The sequence below is a fragment of the Lepisosteus oculatus genome, chromosome 9 (genome assembly GCF_040954835.1).
Source record: "Lepisosteus oculatus isolate fLepOcu1 chromosome 9, fLepOcu1.hap2, whole genome shotgun sequence".
Lineage (NCBI taxonomy): Eukaryota > Metazoa > Chordata > Actinopteri > Semionotiformes > Lepisosteidae > Lepisosteus > Lepisosteus oculatus.
In genome coordinates this window covers 34,939,493-34,959,733 of record NC_090704.1, presented here as the reverse complement: position 1 = coordinate 34,959,733, position 20,241 = coordinate 34,939,493, and the positions used below count along the sequence as shown (strand labels likewise).

Genomic DNA, 20,241 nt, shown 5'->3' with positions numbered 1-20,241 from the left:
CAAAATGTTACCGAGACCCTGCAAGCAAGGTCTTAAATATAGCTTAAATAACAGAAAATGAGATTTCTACAAAAATAAAGGTTATGAAATACGAGGTCCTGCTCCAAGAACTCCTCAAACACAAAGAGCACACATTCAACACAATCCTTCGATAGGGCGTGAGTGATCAGCACACAGTGGTTCCATTCCAATACACAGTGGTTAAAAGCCCTAGGGCTTTTGAACACTTTTAGCTCTCAACAATTCTCACAACTCATTTTCACCAAAATACTATATTGATCGTTTACATATGATATTGATATATATTTATATACTGTATATATATAAAGATTCTCTTCCGATAATTTCTTAGATTTTTTTTCACATTTTTTTTTAGAAATACTGCGAATGTCTTCTCTTCTTCATCGAATGCTTACTATCACATGAGTATTAAAAAAAGGTGAAAAATTAAACTTTGTCTTTCAATTTGGGGATAGAAATCATGAAAAAGAACAGATCTGTGCTGGTCTGAAAAACCCAGGAAGCCGGCGGCTTCAGTTTTATAGGTTGCTGAACAGTTCGTTTTTCTTGCTCCAGTCCATCTGCGGCGCCCTCTTGTTGGAGCGCTTCTGATGCGCCCGCTCCTTGGCCTGCTGCAGAGACATGGTGAGGCTCAGCGCCGGGTCGCCTCCAGACTCCTTCTCTGCGGGCTTCACCTGGGTGCCGGAAAATTAAACCGCATTCTTTTAATTTTCTCGCCGAGCCCCTGAAAAATGGTTTATTCACTAGGAACAACGCCACCCACAAATTAAGCACACTGAAAGTCTTATATAGAGTGTTTCAGTCACAATAGCTTTGGCTGAACCCCATGGGCTGGGTCCACTGGACGAGGAAGATGGGACCCCCTGCAGAGTGAGGAGTGACCAAGGGGCGACTGCACAGGTTGTTCAGGTTCAAGTTTGTCATTCCAGCCATATAAAGGAACACAGAGGAGCTAGATATTGTTCTCCAGGTCTACGGTGTGAATACAGACAAGACAATGCTGATGTAGATGGAGTGGAGGAGGGATGCAGAAGATGAATGTGAAGGAGAGAAGGGGAGAAAGTACAGTATTTATAAATATATACATTTATATGTATTCCTTTTTTATGTGAGGAAATGTCAGAAATGATTACAGATTACTAACAGGTGCGGTTGACTGAACCTGGCTGTTGTCATCTGTCCTGAACATTCATTTTAAAACTTCATTCCAACACTTGAATAAGGAAAGGTTAAATCCACGTGAAAAATACAAAGGAGAAACAACGTTTTGGCTGTGGAATCTTCAAAAGGGTTACACAGCTGTAGAACCTTCTACAGGGGCTAATACACTGTTTTTTCTTTCTACTTTTCAGGATATTTTAACCTTTACTTGCTCTTTTGCAGCCAAAGTACACTCCCTGCTCGACCGTCGTTTGTGGGCACCTTCCAACACAACGATTTTGTCAGTCTTGGGACCAACTCATTTCATACTCTCCTCTTTTAGGTATTAAAAACTGGATCCTACACAACAGGGTCCCCTGCACAAGTAAAAATACGATTACAATACGTACAAACAATGCATTACAAATACAATTATATAGTATAGGGAAGCAAAAGTTCACTACAAAAAGTTGACTTTAAGAGCTCTGTTTTTTAGAGCACTACACCGTTGCTGGGTAGGCCAGTGTTAGAGGAACCACGGTCTGGGAACAAGAAACACTTAAAATGATCTAATTAATAAATGTGATTGAATGATCTGACTAATAACTTATTTTCAAAAAAGCAAAAATGTTCTTGGCTAGAAAAGATAACATTATTAGTAGTGTTGGCATTGTATCAGAGGTCTTCTCCCAGTGAACTCAAAGTGCTGTGCAGTGTAGTGCTGTGCTCTGGAAGCATCAGTGGGGGTATTTTACCACTTCGTATAGGGAGTGTCTGCAGAGCCACAGAGGGACAGCCCTCTGCCCCAGCCCTTGATTTTTAGTCCTAATTAGTTATTTTGGCCTGAAAATTTGTTTAATCCAAAAACAGCACAGATTCTTACCTCTGGGGTGGGTGTGCTGGCAGGGATCCCTGTGAGGGATGTGTTGGAGGAAGCGTTAGAAGACGTCGGGCTGACCGACACCTTGGGCTCTGGCTCCTTAGCCACCTTGCCATTGGCCTGGTCAAGAGGAGGATACAGGAAGCACAACAGGATATAAATGACAGTTTCGGTTTCCAGCTTGTGTTTAAAAAAATAAAATTGTTTTAGATGATATGAGACTTTTTTTGAGAAAAGAATGTACACAAGGATTTGTTGAGGTACTTTTCTGTCCAACGGGCAACGATCAAAGCAAGAAGATAAGCGGGGATCACACGGTCTACTCCAAAGGCAGTTATTAGACACCATCAACATTTCAGGCCTTCAGGCCTGATGACAGCATCTAATAAATTTGGTCTGGGTTGGAGACTGTAGGTCCTGTTCATCTCATTGCTCTGAGGTGACCACGACAACAGCTCACAATTTGTATTCAAAGGTTTAGTGATGAACAAATACAATATTGAAATCACTTGATTTAACTCTCTTGGTTGAGGTGGCTCTTCGCCATGTGGAGTGGGTGCCAGGACCTCCCAAGCAGAGTGACCCGCTGGATTTAAAGAGCTCTGATGGAGGTCGCATGATAATGAACAGTAAACATGGAAAGGACTGATAAATGTTCCATACTGTATTTATTCCTGAGGGGCTTTGGAGTTTGGGATCATCTCCTCTTTTTAACAACCATTTCTAAGCATCATACTACGTTTTTCCATATATCAAGCAAGTCACAGGTATCAACAGAATTTGTTTTTGGATATTTTATTAGCCTGATTCAAAATATTATGCTTAGAAGCAAAAGTGGCACATTCAATGACAAAATCAAAACTTTGTATGTCTGTCCAAAAGGAGGGTGATGATGGCTCAATACAGAGAAACATACATAAAAATCCAGTGAAAAAAATACAGTAGTAAGTAAAAGGACGGTCAAGCCTGTTTCACTTGGCTGTGCACCTAGAAGAATTAATTGCCTGACCTTATGACATTGTCAGGTACTTCTAGTCAAGAAGGAAGATCTCCTTTGCCCTTACAATTGAAAGGGCTGTCCATCCATCCATTTCTAACTGCATTATTCAACAGGGGAGAGGGAGTCTATTCCGGCAAGCAAGAGGAGTCACAGATAGACACACGGAGACAAGCGTACACACTCACACCAGGGCTCGTTTTCCCAGAAGCCGTATCCACATGTATTTGGACTGTGTGAGGAATCAAAACGCATGGACCAAATACTGGGAGACAACTGTAAAAATGCGGCAGCGGGAGGAGGTGCGTTGAGCATGGGTATGAGTGACGCCCCTTTTGATGGGGCGGGGGCACCGGTGTGAGGTTAGTGAGAACCGAAAGAAAACAAAACAAAAAGAAAAATAGAAAATATGCCGTTAAGTACAGAAAGAGCAGCGTCCAGGCTGGACTTACCCTATCTAACGGGGTACTGCCTGGAAAAAGAACCAGACTGGGCTTGTCCTATTTAGCAGGGTCCAGCCTGGGAGAGCAGGAAGGGAAAGCGAGGCCAAAAAAATAAAATGTAAACATGGAAAAAAGGTAACTCTGCCCTGATATAGACACAGGATGGGAAAAATGGCCTCATGCTTGGGTACAATCCCCTCCAGGACTGCTGGTGTACTGATCCTGCCCTTCCGGGGGTAGCCCTGCTGGTCCTCTTCGACGGGGGGAGGGGGGGGGTGCTCAATGTGCCTTTAAACGGCTGCAGCTCATCTTTGATTAGTGGGTGCAGCTGTGATTCCAAAGGCAAGGCATCGCCCCTGCTCCAGGGCTCCGCCTCCACACTGAACATGCCCCTCATATGAAATATCACACCATACAAAATCCACACAGATAGCAACCTTGGTACAGAAATGAAACTTAGGCCCCAGCACTGCAAGGTAGCAATGCTAACCATTGAGCTTTAAATAACTAAAATACAAATGTAAGGGTCTCTTTGTCTCGCAACCTGCCAGAAGATAATGGAGATGCAAAGTTGAGCTGAAGCTGAGTTTATGGCCATTGTAAAACTGATAAAGAAGACTTCTCTTTCCAATGCTGAATCGAAAACAGACTTCCATGTGGAGACATGTGAGATGGGTACAAAGACTGTTTTGAAATCAGAAAAAGTTATTCTGATGGACCAGCTTGAACAAACCCCAACAGACAACAAAGAGAAAAAGTTATAATCAAATGAAGAAGTAATACCAGAATGGCAGAGCTAAAATTTAAAACAGATTAATAAAAAATGTACTTGATATATGTACCCCAACAAAAAGACCAAAAGTTTTCTTTTTCAAAAGACCAGGTATTTTGTAAAGCACTAAATCACATCTATTGTACCACTCTTCTTTATAGGCTAATGCACTGTTATACAACATAGGAGCTTAGTTTTAGCTACATCTGAACCTGGTTCTTAAAGTTATACTTACCCTTTCACACTATAATTTCACACATAACTGCAAGATTGGGTTAATTTTGAAATGGAACATCATGTACTGTATATATAGTTGTTGTGATTTTTCTAATGTTAATAACCTCATAGAGGAATTTAACAGGTTATTGCTGCTAGTTTTGTTACAATTTTTCTTTCAAAAAGGGGAAGAGTAAAAAGTATTATCAAAAAAATAAAAGCCTAGCTTGTGAATGATCAAGAAAACAGAACATTCAAGTCTGGTTTAGCAAATGACAGATGAAACACTAATGCGCTGAACCTTCTGGAAGCTGTTCTGACAGCATTACTCCACAAGGGGGAAGAGTGCCGTCAAAAACTGCTGCCAGGCAATTCAGCACATTACAACAGCTCTCTCACTTGAGCACCAACACTCAGCTGTGCACTACGGCGCAAACAGTGACCTTACATTTCACAAGCCTGCAAAAACAGCTTTGCAGTCCCACAGTTCTGAGAGTGGTGAGGCTTAATGGTTTTAATCCCATACAAAATCTGGAATTAAAGGGTCTCCAATCCCTCTATGACAAAACAGCACTCATCTTCTGCTCTCCTGCTGCTTGGACTACAGAGCCATTTGTAAGACCTTACATTAAGGACTAGCAGACTGTCAACTGCAACTACTGGTTAACCTCTGCTACAAAATGTTCTTCTGGGTCTTCTAAGCACATACTAGTTAGTCTTCCTTATAACAGACTCTGATATCATAGAATCAAGACAAACCAAAGTTTGGTCAAAGTTAAATTTGTACAGAAAAAAATCTATCTGGATTGTTTTTTGGAAATATTTGTCTATGACTACAGTATTTACCACATCCACTCAGTATGGAACAGTTTTCTCCTTTTAAATTCTATATTGTACTGTATATGGGGACTATATAAATATTAAAATATATAAGATTTACAAATAGTACTGTAAAATTCTTTGTCCTAAACACAAAATGAATTTGCCTTAACCTGAATTGTACTGTACATGCATACAATACGACATCACACAATCCGCTATCTTTACAAGTTGATTGTCAGCTGGACATTTTCACATTATTACAGTACAGTATTACATAATGAAATGCAAGGCCTTAGCATACAATCTGTTACAAAAGTGAATAAAAATGGTCTTACCATACAAGTTACAAAAGTGAATAAAAATGCCATCTGAAAATCTTAGTGGTTTTCACATGACAAAGTCTAATTACTTTATATAGTACTGAAGTGAACAATAAGGTACAAGAGAAAACACAGGTTTTTGCGCATGTAATGTGCAGTGTAAGCATAGTGCGAGATACACTGAACAACCGCTCAGTTGCCTTTAAATTATTGGATGTGCTGCATTTGACATTAACAGTCATAGGCTAGACATCTCTTGGACACTGCAGACTTGTGCATTTATTGGACATCCTTTCCCTTTTAGTTCATTATATTGAGCATTTCCTCATTTCCTGTATATACGGTATATATCATATCCATACAGTAAAGTGAAAACAATAAAGGCCTTTTTTCTGCACTTTATTTCTCAGATAAGAAGCAACTTAGTTCTGCTTTTTGAATGGGTATTGTTGAGCACCTTTGCAATTAAAAGATGAACAAAGTAAGGTGAGCGGTTTCTGCATGGGGAACAGGAAGAAAACTGCTGCTTACTCTTTGAAGGTGGTGGGGGTGGCTGGGTTGAAATTTGCAGAGTCATTAAAGTTAGTTAAATCTTTTTTCAATGTTCTGAAAAGAAATTCCAGTTCTATTCTACTTATTTTTCCATTGACATCATGTTTTTGGTAAAGAAATTTGACTGTTGAAGATGTCTACAAGAATAAAGTATTTCTCAAGGTTGCAGTAGTGCAGCTGAGCACAACAGGCCCGTTAAAGAGAAAAACAACGTTTCCTCACAATGCCCCTGGGCCTGTTTCATAACTAATCCTTTCCTAATGAATTTAAAGGGACTTTTAATCTTTCACCACTAAGCACTCTTAAGAAAAGAGCTTTGTTTAGGCGACTGAGCCTAGTAGAAATGAAAATGTAATCTAGTATAGGCCAAATGTTCCTACGCATTGGACACAACTACCTCACTGAAACAACTGATTATGAGACCATCTTGTTTTGTGTATGAAAATATTTCAGAAGACTATGTCGCTGACCTCCCCTTCTTTACTTGTGGCCATCTCAAAACTAGCAACAAGCACATTAAGGAGTGCGAATACGCAATGTTCATGATGTCCAGCAGACTGTGTGTATAAATAAGGCAGTCTGTTCTTGGCAAGAACTAAACAAAAGCTGAGGCCTGAGCTGTCTGAACCCCAAGACCTCAATGCTAACTGCGTTGCCATTTGGCTGGTGTTTGAGCGATAATATTGTGGCACACTGCTTTCCAGTATTCTGTATGTCGCAATTCTAAGGGGATTATATATTGAAATACCATTTAGGGATTAGGGAAATAAGGATTTGAGCAATGCAGCCTCAGTATCATTAACACTTTCATTACTTACAGGCAGAAGGTCAATTTTATTTTTTAAATTTCTTTGATTTTCATCTCTTAGTGCAATTATTTGCTCTACATTTTTGTGGGAAAATGAAAATCTTTAAAGACAGGTCTTTTGTTGGATTTGATATGTACAGGTTCTTGCAAATCAATATCAAAACATCTTAAAACTGCTGCAAATCAATTTGTCTTCACTGCAGTATGTAAAAATGCATTTTGCTACTTCATTAAACCATGATACTGCTATACTTCAAAAATACTTAAGGTTACTGGTATTGCACAATTGTTTAACATTACTTGAAGATTGTTTACCAACTTAATTCAAACCTGAACATTAACTTCAAACCTGCATAGACCAACAGACCTGAAAATAAAGCACAAAGTTTCTCTGCAGACAAGTAGAAAGGTGAATTTTTAACTACTATGACACACGAATAACTTTCTTGGTTACTGGAAGATCTGTTAGGAAGAACTGCTCTCCAGAGTGGTCTAAAATAGACAATGATAAACCCCGGCTTCAGCCACTGCTGTATATTTTGAATGGTGATGGCTGTCATGTTATTTGCATTTCAGTTGCCGTATCTGAGACTGGGAAAGTACCACTGTTCACCTGGTACCACAGTATACAAACAGTGCCTTTCAGTAGTGTAGAGGTACACAAAACAGAATAAAATCGTAAGGGCCAAATCTATCCTGACTCTGGTATGTGCTTGTTCATCATTCAGACAAATGTTTCTGTATCTAATCTTATCTAGAGAAAATTCACTCACAGACTCCCACTTCCCCACTGTTGGCAACTGGCAGGATTCCTTTTGACAGGTGCCAGCCCCACATTCACCCTGGGTTACCTGCTGTTAATTCCTAGGGATCATCCAGGCTTTACTGCTCCACAAACTGGGAACTGCAAGCCTCTTGCTTCAGTTACTAGCAAGTATGGTAGGTGGGAGCACAACAGAAACACACTCAGATGTGCACTGGAATTTATATAATATTAGTCAGTCTTATGAAACAGATGTTGTATCTAACCTCTTATTTATCATTTGTACAACATGTACTGTATAGTTGGGTAATTGCAATGTAATCATATAAGAGTATGTTTGTAACTAAGTAGTCACGTAAGTTTTACAGGACACTAACTCCTACGTTTATGCAAAACCATAATTCAAGTCACCAAGACAGATAGGAATTTCAGTTGGGGAACCAAAGAGCATAACTGTTCTGCTAACTTAGTGTGAAAAAGGAATATAGCTAGGCTTCCTTGTGTTAAAGATAAATTACAATGAAATTTACATAATGAGACTCCACAATGAGGTGTCATTTTAAACCCATTAATCCAGTATTTCAAAGTTGAAGCACTGATTGGCTAGGGGTTGGGGTAACAGTTACCAAGGCAAACAAAAATCTGGGTAAAATTTTGAACTTCATGATAGAAGAGGTACTGGTGCTCAGGAATTGGTCTAGAGAAGAGCAACCAGATGACTCCCAGGTCTTTAAGGAATGTCCTACACTGACAGGCTGAAAGAACCAAACCATTTTAGTCTTTAACAAAGAAGACTACAAGTATCCCGATACAAGTATCCAAAATAGGATTCAAAAAGTATCCTCAAAAACACTGACAAAGTCAGTAGAGTGCATTTCTCCAGAATGAGGAGCGAAACACAAACCAGAGGGCACAAGTGGAAACTACTGTACGTGGAAATGTATTTAAAACCAAATATAGGAGGGACTTCTTTACCCAGAAAGGTTGTGGGATCATGGAACAAGCAAACCAGCCGTGTTGTTAAAGTCATTTCTTTCAAGACGTGGGCTAGACCTAACAGCATCCTCTTATTTGAAAATCTTCTTATGTAGTTAGCGTATGAAATTCAGAAAAAATATTCAGGCTTTAAATTCCAATAACTTCCACTGGACCTAGGTTAGCCATTAAAAATGGTCACATTAGTTTGGGGTTTTCTGGTCCAAAGAAGAATATAAAACAATACAGCACTGAAAGCAGCAAATATGCTACAGTCTATACTAGTGAGGAAACTGCTGCAGAATGGTTGCCATGCACCACCCAGTGAACTTCAGCGGTACATGAAGTGGGTCTCCTCCAGTATGCAAAGTGCTGCCTGGTTGAGTAAACACTGTCTAATCCAGATAAGACACACCCCAGAAAAGATTAAGAAGGTATGGAAGTGCGAGTTATTTGATTTAACCCTCTTATAGCTCCGTGATTAGCATTGCTGCCTCATAGCACTGGGGCCCTAGGCTCAATTTCTGCTGTGTTCGTGTGAGTTTCCTCAGGGTGTTCCAGTTTGTTCCCAAACTTGCCCTGGTGTGTTTGTACTGTATCCGTGTGTGCCCTGCGATGGACTGGGTTCAGTCGGGGTAAATCATCTTCCATTTATTTTCTCACATGCACAATTACTGTATGTTTCGATCAAGAATGGGTCTCCAATGTGGATAAAATAACCGTAACAGAATCCTTAAATACAGTTTATAGTAGTATTGCGTTATCTGTTCAGACTAACAACATGAGAGCATCCAACAGCTTTCATCTGTGGAAGCTTCAAGGCAGTGCAAATGGACTGCATATCTCGGAATGCGGGCACAAGAACTCCCCAATGGCTTAAGAGCTGATGTAGTGGAACTCAAGGCCTGTTGCACTGCAATGGAATTTCTAATCTGCTGATAGAGTGCAAAAGAAACACAGAGACTTGGTCTTCTTCCTACCCCCCACATTTACTGTGCATGTTTCTCAGTCATGGCAAATGGCAAATAGGCATGAAGACTTATACACATCACTGTACATTCTTTTGGGCTTTTTGTGTTTTTAATCATTCTAGATACGGTAGTAAATTCCTCCTCCTTTCAGCTCTGATGTGAGGCCACAAAAGGACAAGTATACGTATTATACTGCAGATACTGCACACTGTTTTTTGCCATTTGTTTTTACTTTTCAGCATAGAATTAGTCTATTACAATAAATGTGATGCTAGTACCACTCGTATTCTAGCTAGCAGTCTCAGATCCACACTAAGTAAAATAAAATCTTACAGAGAATGCCACCCTGTCCACCATGTGACAACAGAAGATACCTTTCGAAGCCAGTATGGAATTTCAGGGGAGAAGTGGTTATCAGGAAACTTGGAGTGTCAGCCATGATGAACTGGTCACGAACTCTGGCATATAAGGAAAAAAAGTCTGTTGTTTGTGGAACCCCACCCCTGTTTTGAACAGTGCTGTTGCCCTCTGGGACCTCAGCAGCTTGTGTAATGTCCTCTTTCACAGGATGCCATCCCTGTCTTTGTTCCTCAACAGAACAAAGATTCAGCCTCAACTGGAACCTTCACACAGCACTAACAATAGGACATCTCTTTATAGATTAATGATAATTAACGGACAGAAAAAGAATCACTCGGCCTATTTATTCTGTGGATTAAACATTTTGAACAGAAGCTTTGTTCAAAATGTCCAGCAATATGGTTACCCTCCTGGGGACTGTGCCTGACATATACACAGCGCAATACTTCTTGCCTAGTTCACTTATTTGCTGTGACACTACATTTGAGAAGACACCCGGTAAACGGTTGAATCTCAACTCCTAGAACATCATTGTGCACATTGCTTCTTCCTTCATATTACTGAAATACTATGCCTAGCATGAATACAAACTATGCTACTGTACATAGACTCGTAAGGTTATAAGAATATTGTTTTTCTCTAATAAAGCAAAGCAACTAAATATTTGTAAAAGGAAAACAAAAAATATTTTATTCTGCAAAGTGTTTTATTAAATTGTCATGTGAAAGGATCGATGGTAATTTTGCAACTTACTTGAAACCCCAGCTCGTTAAATTTACCGGGAAATAAACCACAGTACAGTCATGCGAATTTGAAGTGCTGTAGGCAGGTAATAGGCCTTGTTCATTATGTACTGTATGATATTTCCACCAGGACTGTCCCACAGTTTGTAGGATTGTTTCATAAATTCAATGTGAAAAATCAAACAAGCTCTTACCTTATCTTCAACATCTCCATTGACAACAGGCTCTGGCAAAGCTCCTGAAAGCAGACAGAATTTGGAAGTTAACACAACATATCACAGACACTACTGAAGAGACACAGCACAGATGACAAAAGATGGCAGTGGTTTAAAGTACACTAAACTAGAATAACTGAACAGCTATTCTGGTGAGAAAAACATGGGGTATATAGATTAGCTAGACTAGAAGACTGGAGGTTGTTAAATGCAGACTCCCTTTCAACAGCTCAGTTTTGCTCAATTTATTTAATACAGGAGTCTGTACAGACACATGACAGAAAAACAGACACTTAATAGTACTTCACATCAGATTCAGTACAATCCACTTTACATCCATAAGCACTAATGTGAAAAATCAGCTATGTTTTGTTTTTTATGTAGCATGGGAAGATTTTCTTACAGGAAGTCTTGAATTATTTGAAACAGTTACCATTCTAAAGCAATTAAGTACTTTAAAGTTCATGGCTCCATATCAACAATCGATTCTAAACTCTTAACACAGAAATACTTGGGAATATTTTTAGAAAAGGTTAGTGCCTTCCCTAAGAATCCCTTTGTGTTAAGGAAAAAGACAGTGTAAGTAGCACATTCTTGTGCTCTGTGAGTAAAGGTTAAAATCAGTCTCTTAAAGAGTGACTTGACTCCGATTTATTACTTTATCACAAGAGCTGTGCTGGAGAATATAAAGAACTTATGTGCCATTTCTCAGGTGTCTCACATTTTACCTAATCCCTGAGGTATTTCCAGATCCCACTATTTTGTAACTGTTTTTTATAAAAACAAATATAAATATGATTTATTATTAGGCCACATGTGTTATGGAAGAAAAAAAAGTCACATACACAGGTCTGAAGGCAAGCAGTCTTCCATAGTCCTATTCGTTAATGGCAGACACAGAAAAACAAATATCTTGCATGAACTAAAGTGTGGTTGAATGACATGCGAAGGTAAATCAAAGGAGAGGGAGTTTTATGGGCAAAAACCTCACGAGTCTGAAAGTCAACTTTTTTGCCACTGGGCACTAAAGGAGTACAGACGCAAAACACACAGGACCGCATCATCCTAGAAAACGGTAAAGAATTGCCCAAAGATCTGAGCTAAAAGATTATTGGCCTTAACAACTCCAGTGACAGTTTTAAAGAGATCATCATAACTTCCCATTTGGATTTCAGCATCCATCATCAAGAACTTCAAGACAAATGGGAACACTGCTGTTCCACCAGGAAGAGGACAACACTTTAACCAAATGTGAGGTAGGTCATGGCTTCGGTTTGGGAGGCTAGTTCACACTGGGAATACTGGCAACAACTGGGAATACTGCCATTCGAGGTTGACCTCATTAAGACTCTCATGGAGGCAGAGCTCCATGACAGCGTAAAACAAAAAGAGATGAATTTGCTACCGAATTGCTCCTAAAGTCAAATGGTACCAAGTGTCTGGAACAAATACAAATTGATTTTTTTTTAATGAACCATAAAACTGGTTCATCCTGTCATGAAGTTCAAGATTTGTTACAAATCAGCTGGTAACTGGTGTTTACATATTCAACTTTTAGCTATATTTCATAGTTTTAGCTATAGTTCACAGGCCATTAGAAGATAATGTATCCTTAGATTTCAGCATTTGTTTTTAAAACTGTCAAGACACCTTTAAATACATTTGTTTCATTGTGCTTTGCAAAACATGTTTCAATTTCTAATATGCTGCTTACTCTCTGCACTTTACAGGATCCTCACAAATGAAACTAGCGGCATTTAAATGCTTCAGTCAACCTACTAGACTCGTATCTGTTGCTAAAACTTCAGACAGAAATCTGGAAACCTCCAAAACTATATACAGTACGGGGAAAAAAGCCTCTTTCCATACATGGATTGTATGCTGATAGATTTACCTCTTAATATAGGATTAAGTAAACTCAGAAGAAAGGAGGGCTTTGAGCTCGTAAAACCACTGACATTCGTCTACAAATCCTATTCCGATCTGTAGGATCAATAATAGGTAAGCGAAGTGTCTATGACTGGGAATGAAAGTTCCTTGAAAGGGCTGCTGTATTTTAGATACCCAACCTGCAGGACCTTAACAGCCAGACTTGGAAATATGGAAAGCAAAATAGGATCACAGGGCTGAAGCACTTAGTCCTACCTTCCATGCTTTTTTACCCCAGCCTCCCCAATCTTCCCAATCTGTTCCGGAGTAAACCTTGAATTCTTCAGTAAGATCAGTATCTCCCAATCTCAGTCTCCAGTGCCGACTCTTATTAGCTTCGTCAATGGAGAAAAGGGGCTCTTTAAGTTAAAGCACAGCTGGAAGCACGGGGTCCTTATTGCAAAGTGTCTTGGTAACCAAATACAAGTGCTGCTCTCATGTTGTGTGCGAGGGACTGAATATAAAGCCAAGGCACTTTAAAAACAGTTACCTGGAGACAAGGCGAAAGGAATTCCTCTCATATTAAGTCTTTGATATTCAGCCAAAACCTTCCACAATCTTAAGATTTAGCATGGACATTTGAAAGAAAAATGTAACCTGAGAGTGGTAATAGAAAACAGAAAGACAGCTCATGTGATTGTGACTTAACACTCAAACACAATTCAAGAGCTTGCATCCATTTACCTGTAGGCTTTCTTTCTTTCTAGTTTTGTCTCTTTTTTTCCTCAAATCTAAAAGTTTGGACTTGCTGACCAGTGAAATCAAATCATTATTAACCAAAAAGGTCTGGAAAAAAAGATTTTCTCTTTTAAAGGATTACTTTCACATTATCACATGCAAGCAATTTAAAATAGTAAGGCCACAACCAAAATGGATCTTATGGAAGTCTGGTGTCAATCACAGTGAAATATAGGGGCCAATATTGTGAAGTTAATCACCCAATGTCAATTTGGAGAAGGCTAAAATTGATACTCCTTAAAGATAATGATGTGAAACCAATGGACAGAACCACATAGAAATAGTGTGTGTAATACTCCAGGGTGATAATACTCCAGGGTGTTAAGAGTACGATGTGTGCCTGTATACAAGTCTATAAACCCCGTCTTGTGCATCTTATGGTACTAATATGTGCTTACATTCTGGAAGGAAGTAATTAATAGACAATCCTTCTTTAAAGACTGCAACATTCCATTCTCTCCCTCTTTTTGTTTGCTTGACTTTCCCATTCAAAAAAAAATCTCACAGCCTTAACTATCGCAAAGAAAACAGTTTTATTAAACTGGAAAGCTAGAGACAGTGTTCCACAATGGCTAAATATTTTGATACATTACATTTCACTTTAAAATAGCATAATCACTGTAAATAATTTAATGGGACTTGGATAACACTGATTAGTTGAATGAATCTGCAGATGATTTAATTTCACATATTGTAAATACATAGTGATATTTTTGGAGCACAATTTGTACAAATAAGTACTCATGATTGCATTATATAATTGAATTTATTGAGCATTTAAGAAAATAAATGATGACAATGTCGTCCCAGACACTAAAATGTAATTTCTAACATATCTTTTGTTTTGAACCAGTTTTAGTTGGCATAAATGAGTTACGCAGAAGTTGTTTTTCTCAATATTTTGGTTTTCTGAATAATCAGAAAAAATACGGTTAAAAATCTGGATATGTACACATTTTTCTGCTTGTGCTGTTTTGCCAAACCACAACCACCAATTTTAACTTCCATTAAGGCTGCACAGCCATGCATGTTGCAAAGAGCGGTAGAATTAATTTGCTCTTTTCATATGTACATTCATAAAGCAGCATTAAACTTGGTCTCACAAATTATGAACCTCGGCAGAAACTGACTGAAGCTCTAAAACATTGCTTAAATATATATATTTTTTTTTACTTTTGACATCAACTGAGTGGCACCATGGCCACACTCTGCACTCCAGGTCTGGGTTCAATCCAAGACCTGGGACTCTTGTCTGTGTGGATGTCATTTTTTCTTCCCAAGTTTTTGCAAGACATGCAGGCTAAGTTTGACTAACTATTCTAAATTGTTCCTTTCTCTACAGATAGCACCCCAGGTCCAGAATTGAACCCAGGGTCCCAACACTGCAAGGCAGCAATGCTAACCCCTATGCTATTAAAGGGTTAAATTAAATGACTCTCTCCTCACTACCTTCTTTAAATTTTCTGGGGTAGAGGTGTCTAATCTGGATTAGACAGCATGTTTACTTAACCAAGCATCGTAGCCATAAATCCCCCTGGGAGAGGATAATTAAGTGGAATGGACATTTCTATCACTTTCATGCCCAGTAGAACTTCACTAACAGACTCCAAATGCACAGTGCAGTATTCTAGATAGAATCCTGTTAGCTGAGCAACGAAAAACTTGTCTTTTATCAATTTGTCTTTACAGTGCTATCCTCATCCTTAAGTATGCAGGTCATATGAGATACCTCTCCACTACAGCACAAATCTTATTTAATTGTTTTTCATGTGTATCATTGTGTGATGGAACAAAAAAGCAAAACCCCTACAACTAAAATCACCTGTTTTCCTTTCGTAACAGCAACTATGAAATGATTCATTTTAAATACCCTTTGGCAATGCCACATTGAAAAACATTTAATTTATGAAAGAGCCCTTTTATTTCCACAATCAGCTTGTGTGCTGCTGAGCACACATGCTGTATGAAACAATCCCTGAACACACCAACTCTCCGCATTTGCTAATTGTAAAGCAAGGTCTTTCCTACAGACGTTGCATGCAAAAACTGCATACAGGTTTAGCTGAACTTATGAAATTGACTACCCCAAGGTCCTTTGAGGTGAAGATTTATATGGTAATCCAGTCAACTGGTACCCTGCTGGATTTCAAGAAACCTTTGTGGTGTCACGTTACGCACTGAATGTTTTCATTGTTGAGGTACCTTAGGGAGCCTTGAGAAAGTGGTGCGTGTGTCGAAAACTGTTACTGTCCAGGAGAGCTGATCTCCATAGCTATTAAAGTGAAAAAAAAAAGTATTTCCTGTTGCACAATATTAGCAGATAGCCAAGACTGATGGCACTGAAAATGTTTACTTTAGCAGCCTTAAATAAGAGTATTGTCTTTACATAAACATTAAATATATATATACACTAACAAATGCTTTCACCTTTTCTACAACAGGTTAAACCTTCAGTCAATTTATTTACATTTACAATCGAAACTTTAAGTACATGAGCAAACCTGCCAGTACCATTACTGTAATATCAGCTAGAAAGGTCCATTTACCCATACTCAATGTGTACACTTTAAATGTGCAGTTATTAATATCTGGCTCAAACACAGCACACAAACCCTTTTTATATCTCAAAGTTAGAAAAACCAAAAACACACAAGTTTGCTTTAAACAACTGCGTGATTCATAAGATGGAAAACGCCGATCTGAATTCTCTTTTGTCATCTCTCTATGACTTTTGTTTTTCCCCAATGCCAACTAAATAAACAGCTGCTTAACATTTAGCCTTTAAAAATTAAGTGGAGTGCAGTATGCAAACATATATTAAAGATATTCACATATAGTATATAGATGTATATAAAAAAGAACAATATTTTATTTAGGTGGGTAGCTGCGTCAGCATGCGTAGGCTGCAAAGGAACAAGTAATAGGTTTATTCCATGCTGAAAAAAAGAAGAAAGAGAACACAACGTTTCGGCCGTGGAGCCTTCTTCAGGTGTGCAACATGAAGAAGGCTCATGAAGGCACACCTGAAGAAGGCTCCACGGCCGAAACGTTGTGTTCTCTTTCTTCTTTTTTTCAGCATGGAATTAACCTATTACTTGTTCCAATATTTTATTTAGGCAAGTGTTGTTAATGTTTGTGATTGAGTAAGAACTCAAATGAGATACCCATCAGTGTATTTTCTTCCTTCTGAATTTACCATTTTATCTGCATACCTCCGAGAAGCGTAAGAGACACAAAGCATGATTATTTTTCAATCATCAATTGCAAGAATGAGAAACGAATAAGGCACACTTAACAGCAAAACTTGTTTTCCCTTTCGAAATATGTCACTGTTCAGAACCTTGAGCAGTAGAGATTCCACACCCCTGCGTTTCTATGGGCACAGGCCTTGCAAATCCCTTTAAGCTAAGATTACCGACTTTGAACCCAAGTCCGGAGCCAGCTACCTGCAGACGTTTAATTTTTAACTTACTCTGTCCCAAGCCGAGACAGGCTCCCTGTGTACAGAGCCGCCTGCTGAGAATACACCCAGACCAGTAGCTGCGGCAGAGGTGGCATTATGTGGGGGTGTGAGAGGCAACAGCCAAAAGAATGGTGCCCGTGTTAGAATGTCTTGACCCTTCCGAGAGAGAAACCAACCGCAGATTCCAGAGAACAGCCTCGCCTGTGAGAAGATCCGGGTTACTGTGAACTGCAAATAGGATTTGACACCGATATACAGTATCGTCTATAACTTACAGCAGAATACTCTGGTCCATTCTTTTAAAATACTGCACATGCTTCTACAGTACCATCACGCATGTCACAGGGCTTCTAGTGAATTATTTTTTTCTTACGTCTTGCAAATGGGCAATTCACTAAGGATTTACATATTTTATTCAAATATTTGTGTGCTTTATTTGCTACTTAAAGACTTGAAAAATGAACACGTAGACAACTGCACTCCAGGAAGGTGCTCCTCTGTTTCTATCAATCTCCAGCGAGACAAACCCTCCTCCCGGTTCTATTAATTTGAGCAATGGTTTACTACCAGGATGAAACACCAGTGCTGTTAAAATTACATACTAAAGTTATACCTTGATATGATATAGCTTCAGGCTCAAATATGAGTAGACGACTTAGTACAGTACGCTTAGCTATTTGCGGGTGCCGGGTCTGACACAGACGTTCACACAGAAGACCAGCCTATGTCGTTTCTACACTGTGGTAAAGCTGGATGCGAGGTTAGATGCAGTGTTTGCTGCAAACGAGTCCATTGTTCTACCTGTAAGGTGGGCCTCTGCGGGGATGGTCTTGCACTTCTTGAAGAACGTGTCCGTGTCGGGGTCGACCACCAGGAGAGTCGTCTCTTCGCCGCCAGCTTTGATGGCCGCTACCACCTCTGCATGCTGCTTCCCCTCCATGGACAATCCATTCACCTGCACACATACGCACAAAGAGAGGTCTCAAGGCCTGTCGCTCGGGTCCAGCCACTCAACACAGGTCCGGAGGAATCGGACAGAGCAGCGCTTTCCTGCCCTGTTCCTCCTGATCCCTAGTTTTCACTCCAGCAAGACCAGGCGACTACATGGAACCCTTAAGTTAGCACAATTTCTTTGATTGTCTGAATTGTTTGCAGCTCAAAAACTACGGATGAAGCAAGATTTTATGAGAGGATAGGGTCTTATTTGCAAGAACATTTTTCATGAACATTTAAAATGTACAGGAAAGGGAGTTATTTTTTTATATTTTTTAGATCTATAAAACCTAAAATCATTCACCTTCACAAGAACAGGAACCTAAGCAAATATGATTAGTTTTTTTTTTTTAAGATGACGGAAAACACGAGACCTTGCTTTTTCAGTTTTAGCACTGGAACACATGATCCCTATTTCTTGGGAGGAAGAACATTTTCCCCAAATGAATTCAATCACATGTGATTTGAGGGAAACCCAGTCTATGCCTCACCTCATGCAACAGATTTGTTTGATGCGTTAGGAAGTAAGAATCTTCGCATCTTCACTGGCCAGGAGCAGTCAAGGTCTCACTGGTACGGTCACAGTCACAACTGAAAGCACATTAGGGGCACCCAAATACGGCCTATCACAGGACACTGACAGAACTGTGCAAGCAGGTAGCAGGTACTATACACCTTGAGTGCTTTTGTGACAGAGAGAATGAGAAGCAATCCAATCTGGATTCACCAATACAGTGGTGCATATCTATTTCTGTTCATTTTTATACTGCCTCTCCCAGATATCTGGGGGTTATTCCAGTGTATTTTGAGATATACTTAGAAAACAAGTCACTAGGGTTAAGGTCTGGAGGATATGATGGTCAAGCTGTGAGAACAATTAAAACTGAAAACAAATCAAGCATATTGACAGGAGTAGAGGAAACACTTCCAAGGAAATACTGATTGAGTGGTACACCACCCCAGATGTTTTAGAATAGCCTCATTAAGTCTTATTACAGCAAAAGGATCAGTATATTCTTGAAGACTCAGAACACAAAATCTGAAATCTGCAGGTTTCTACTGTAGGAGATCACAACAAACTCAGCAGGTTTTAAAATCACAGTGAAGGGAAGTGTTGTTTGCAATGTTCATGAGTGGAATTTCTGAAAGCTTCCCACATTAAATCGGTCCCTTTTCCTGAGCTTCAACATAGGAAACCTGGGAACACATTCTCTCAATGCTGATGAAATTAAGATGTATAAAAATAAACTACTTTCTCCATTATATGAGCTCCTAAATACACAGAAAGCTCATTATTATTAATTATTCAAATCTGACACAATGCTCCCCATGTAAGGAATGGAAACAACCATCTAACTGTATTTATATTAAGTCAGCAATAAGTGCTTAAGCTTTACATTTGCTGTGGAGTCTTGGGTAAATTGCCATAGACATGGAGTCGAATGTGAAAAATGATCAGGCGTGCAGTTTGGAATTTCACTTTCACCCATGACTGGATGAATGATTTCCACAGAAGGCCAACACTCTAAGCCAGAGACTCAAACCCCTACACAGAGCTAAAGTGTACGTGGTTTCACAGGTCAGCAAAACCTCCCGGGAGCCGAAGAATTCTGTTCCCATTCTCCGATAGTGGAGTTCCTGCAGGAGGAAGAAGCTGTGAGGGCTTTAGAACTCCTATCAGGGAATAACATTCTCAGAACAACATTACAAAGGCAGCTGTACACACTCTTTGACTTCTTGCTTCTCAGCCATCTGTGTCTCTCTTATCCAGATAGGAATCAAATATTGGCTCACTCAGGAGCTACAAAGGATCTGCTCTGAGCGGGAGAAGCAATGCCTGAACAGAGAGCAAACTCAGGCAAACAAGAAGTCAGCCTGAGCAAATAAAAGCCGGCCATTGGCAAGGAACATGAGCTGATAAGAGTAAAAAATACTCCCTTCACCATGCTGTCCACAATCTTTCAGTCTTTGAAACATTAAGGCTTTGAAGTGAGAGAATGTGGTCTTCGAAACAATATTACATGAGGACTGCTATGTAGTATATTGAACCAGCACAACAAATACATTAAAAGGGCTTAGCATTGAATATGTGATTGAAGCAACAGTCCATCACGGGGCAA

General features: G+C 39.4%; 1 protein-coding gene across 1 annotated transcript in view; it reads right to left on the bottom strand.

Moving 5' to 3' along the window:
• Window positions 1–412: 412 nt before the first annotated feature.
• Window positions 413–20,241, bottom strand: part of LOC102688109 (Na(+)/H(+) exchange regulatory cofactor NHE-RF1) — a 64,553-nt gene continuing 44,724 nt past the window's right edge. The window contains exons 3-6 of the mRNA XM_015356536.2: window positions 17,930–18,083; window positions 10,978–11,021; window positions 2,045–2,161; window positions 413–695 (exon numbers count right to left, since the gene is read on the bottom strand). Of these exons, the coding sequence (XP_015212022.1) occupies window positions 540–695; window positions 2,045–2,161; window positions 10,978–11,021; window positions 17,930–18,083 (471 nt within the window). The 3' untranslated portion in view covers window positions 413–539. The remainder of the gene's footprint in view (window positions 696–2,044; window positions 2,162–10,977; window positions 11,022–17,929; window positions 18,084–20,241) is intronic.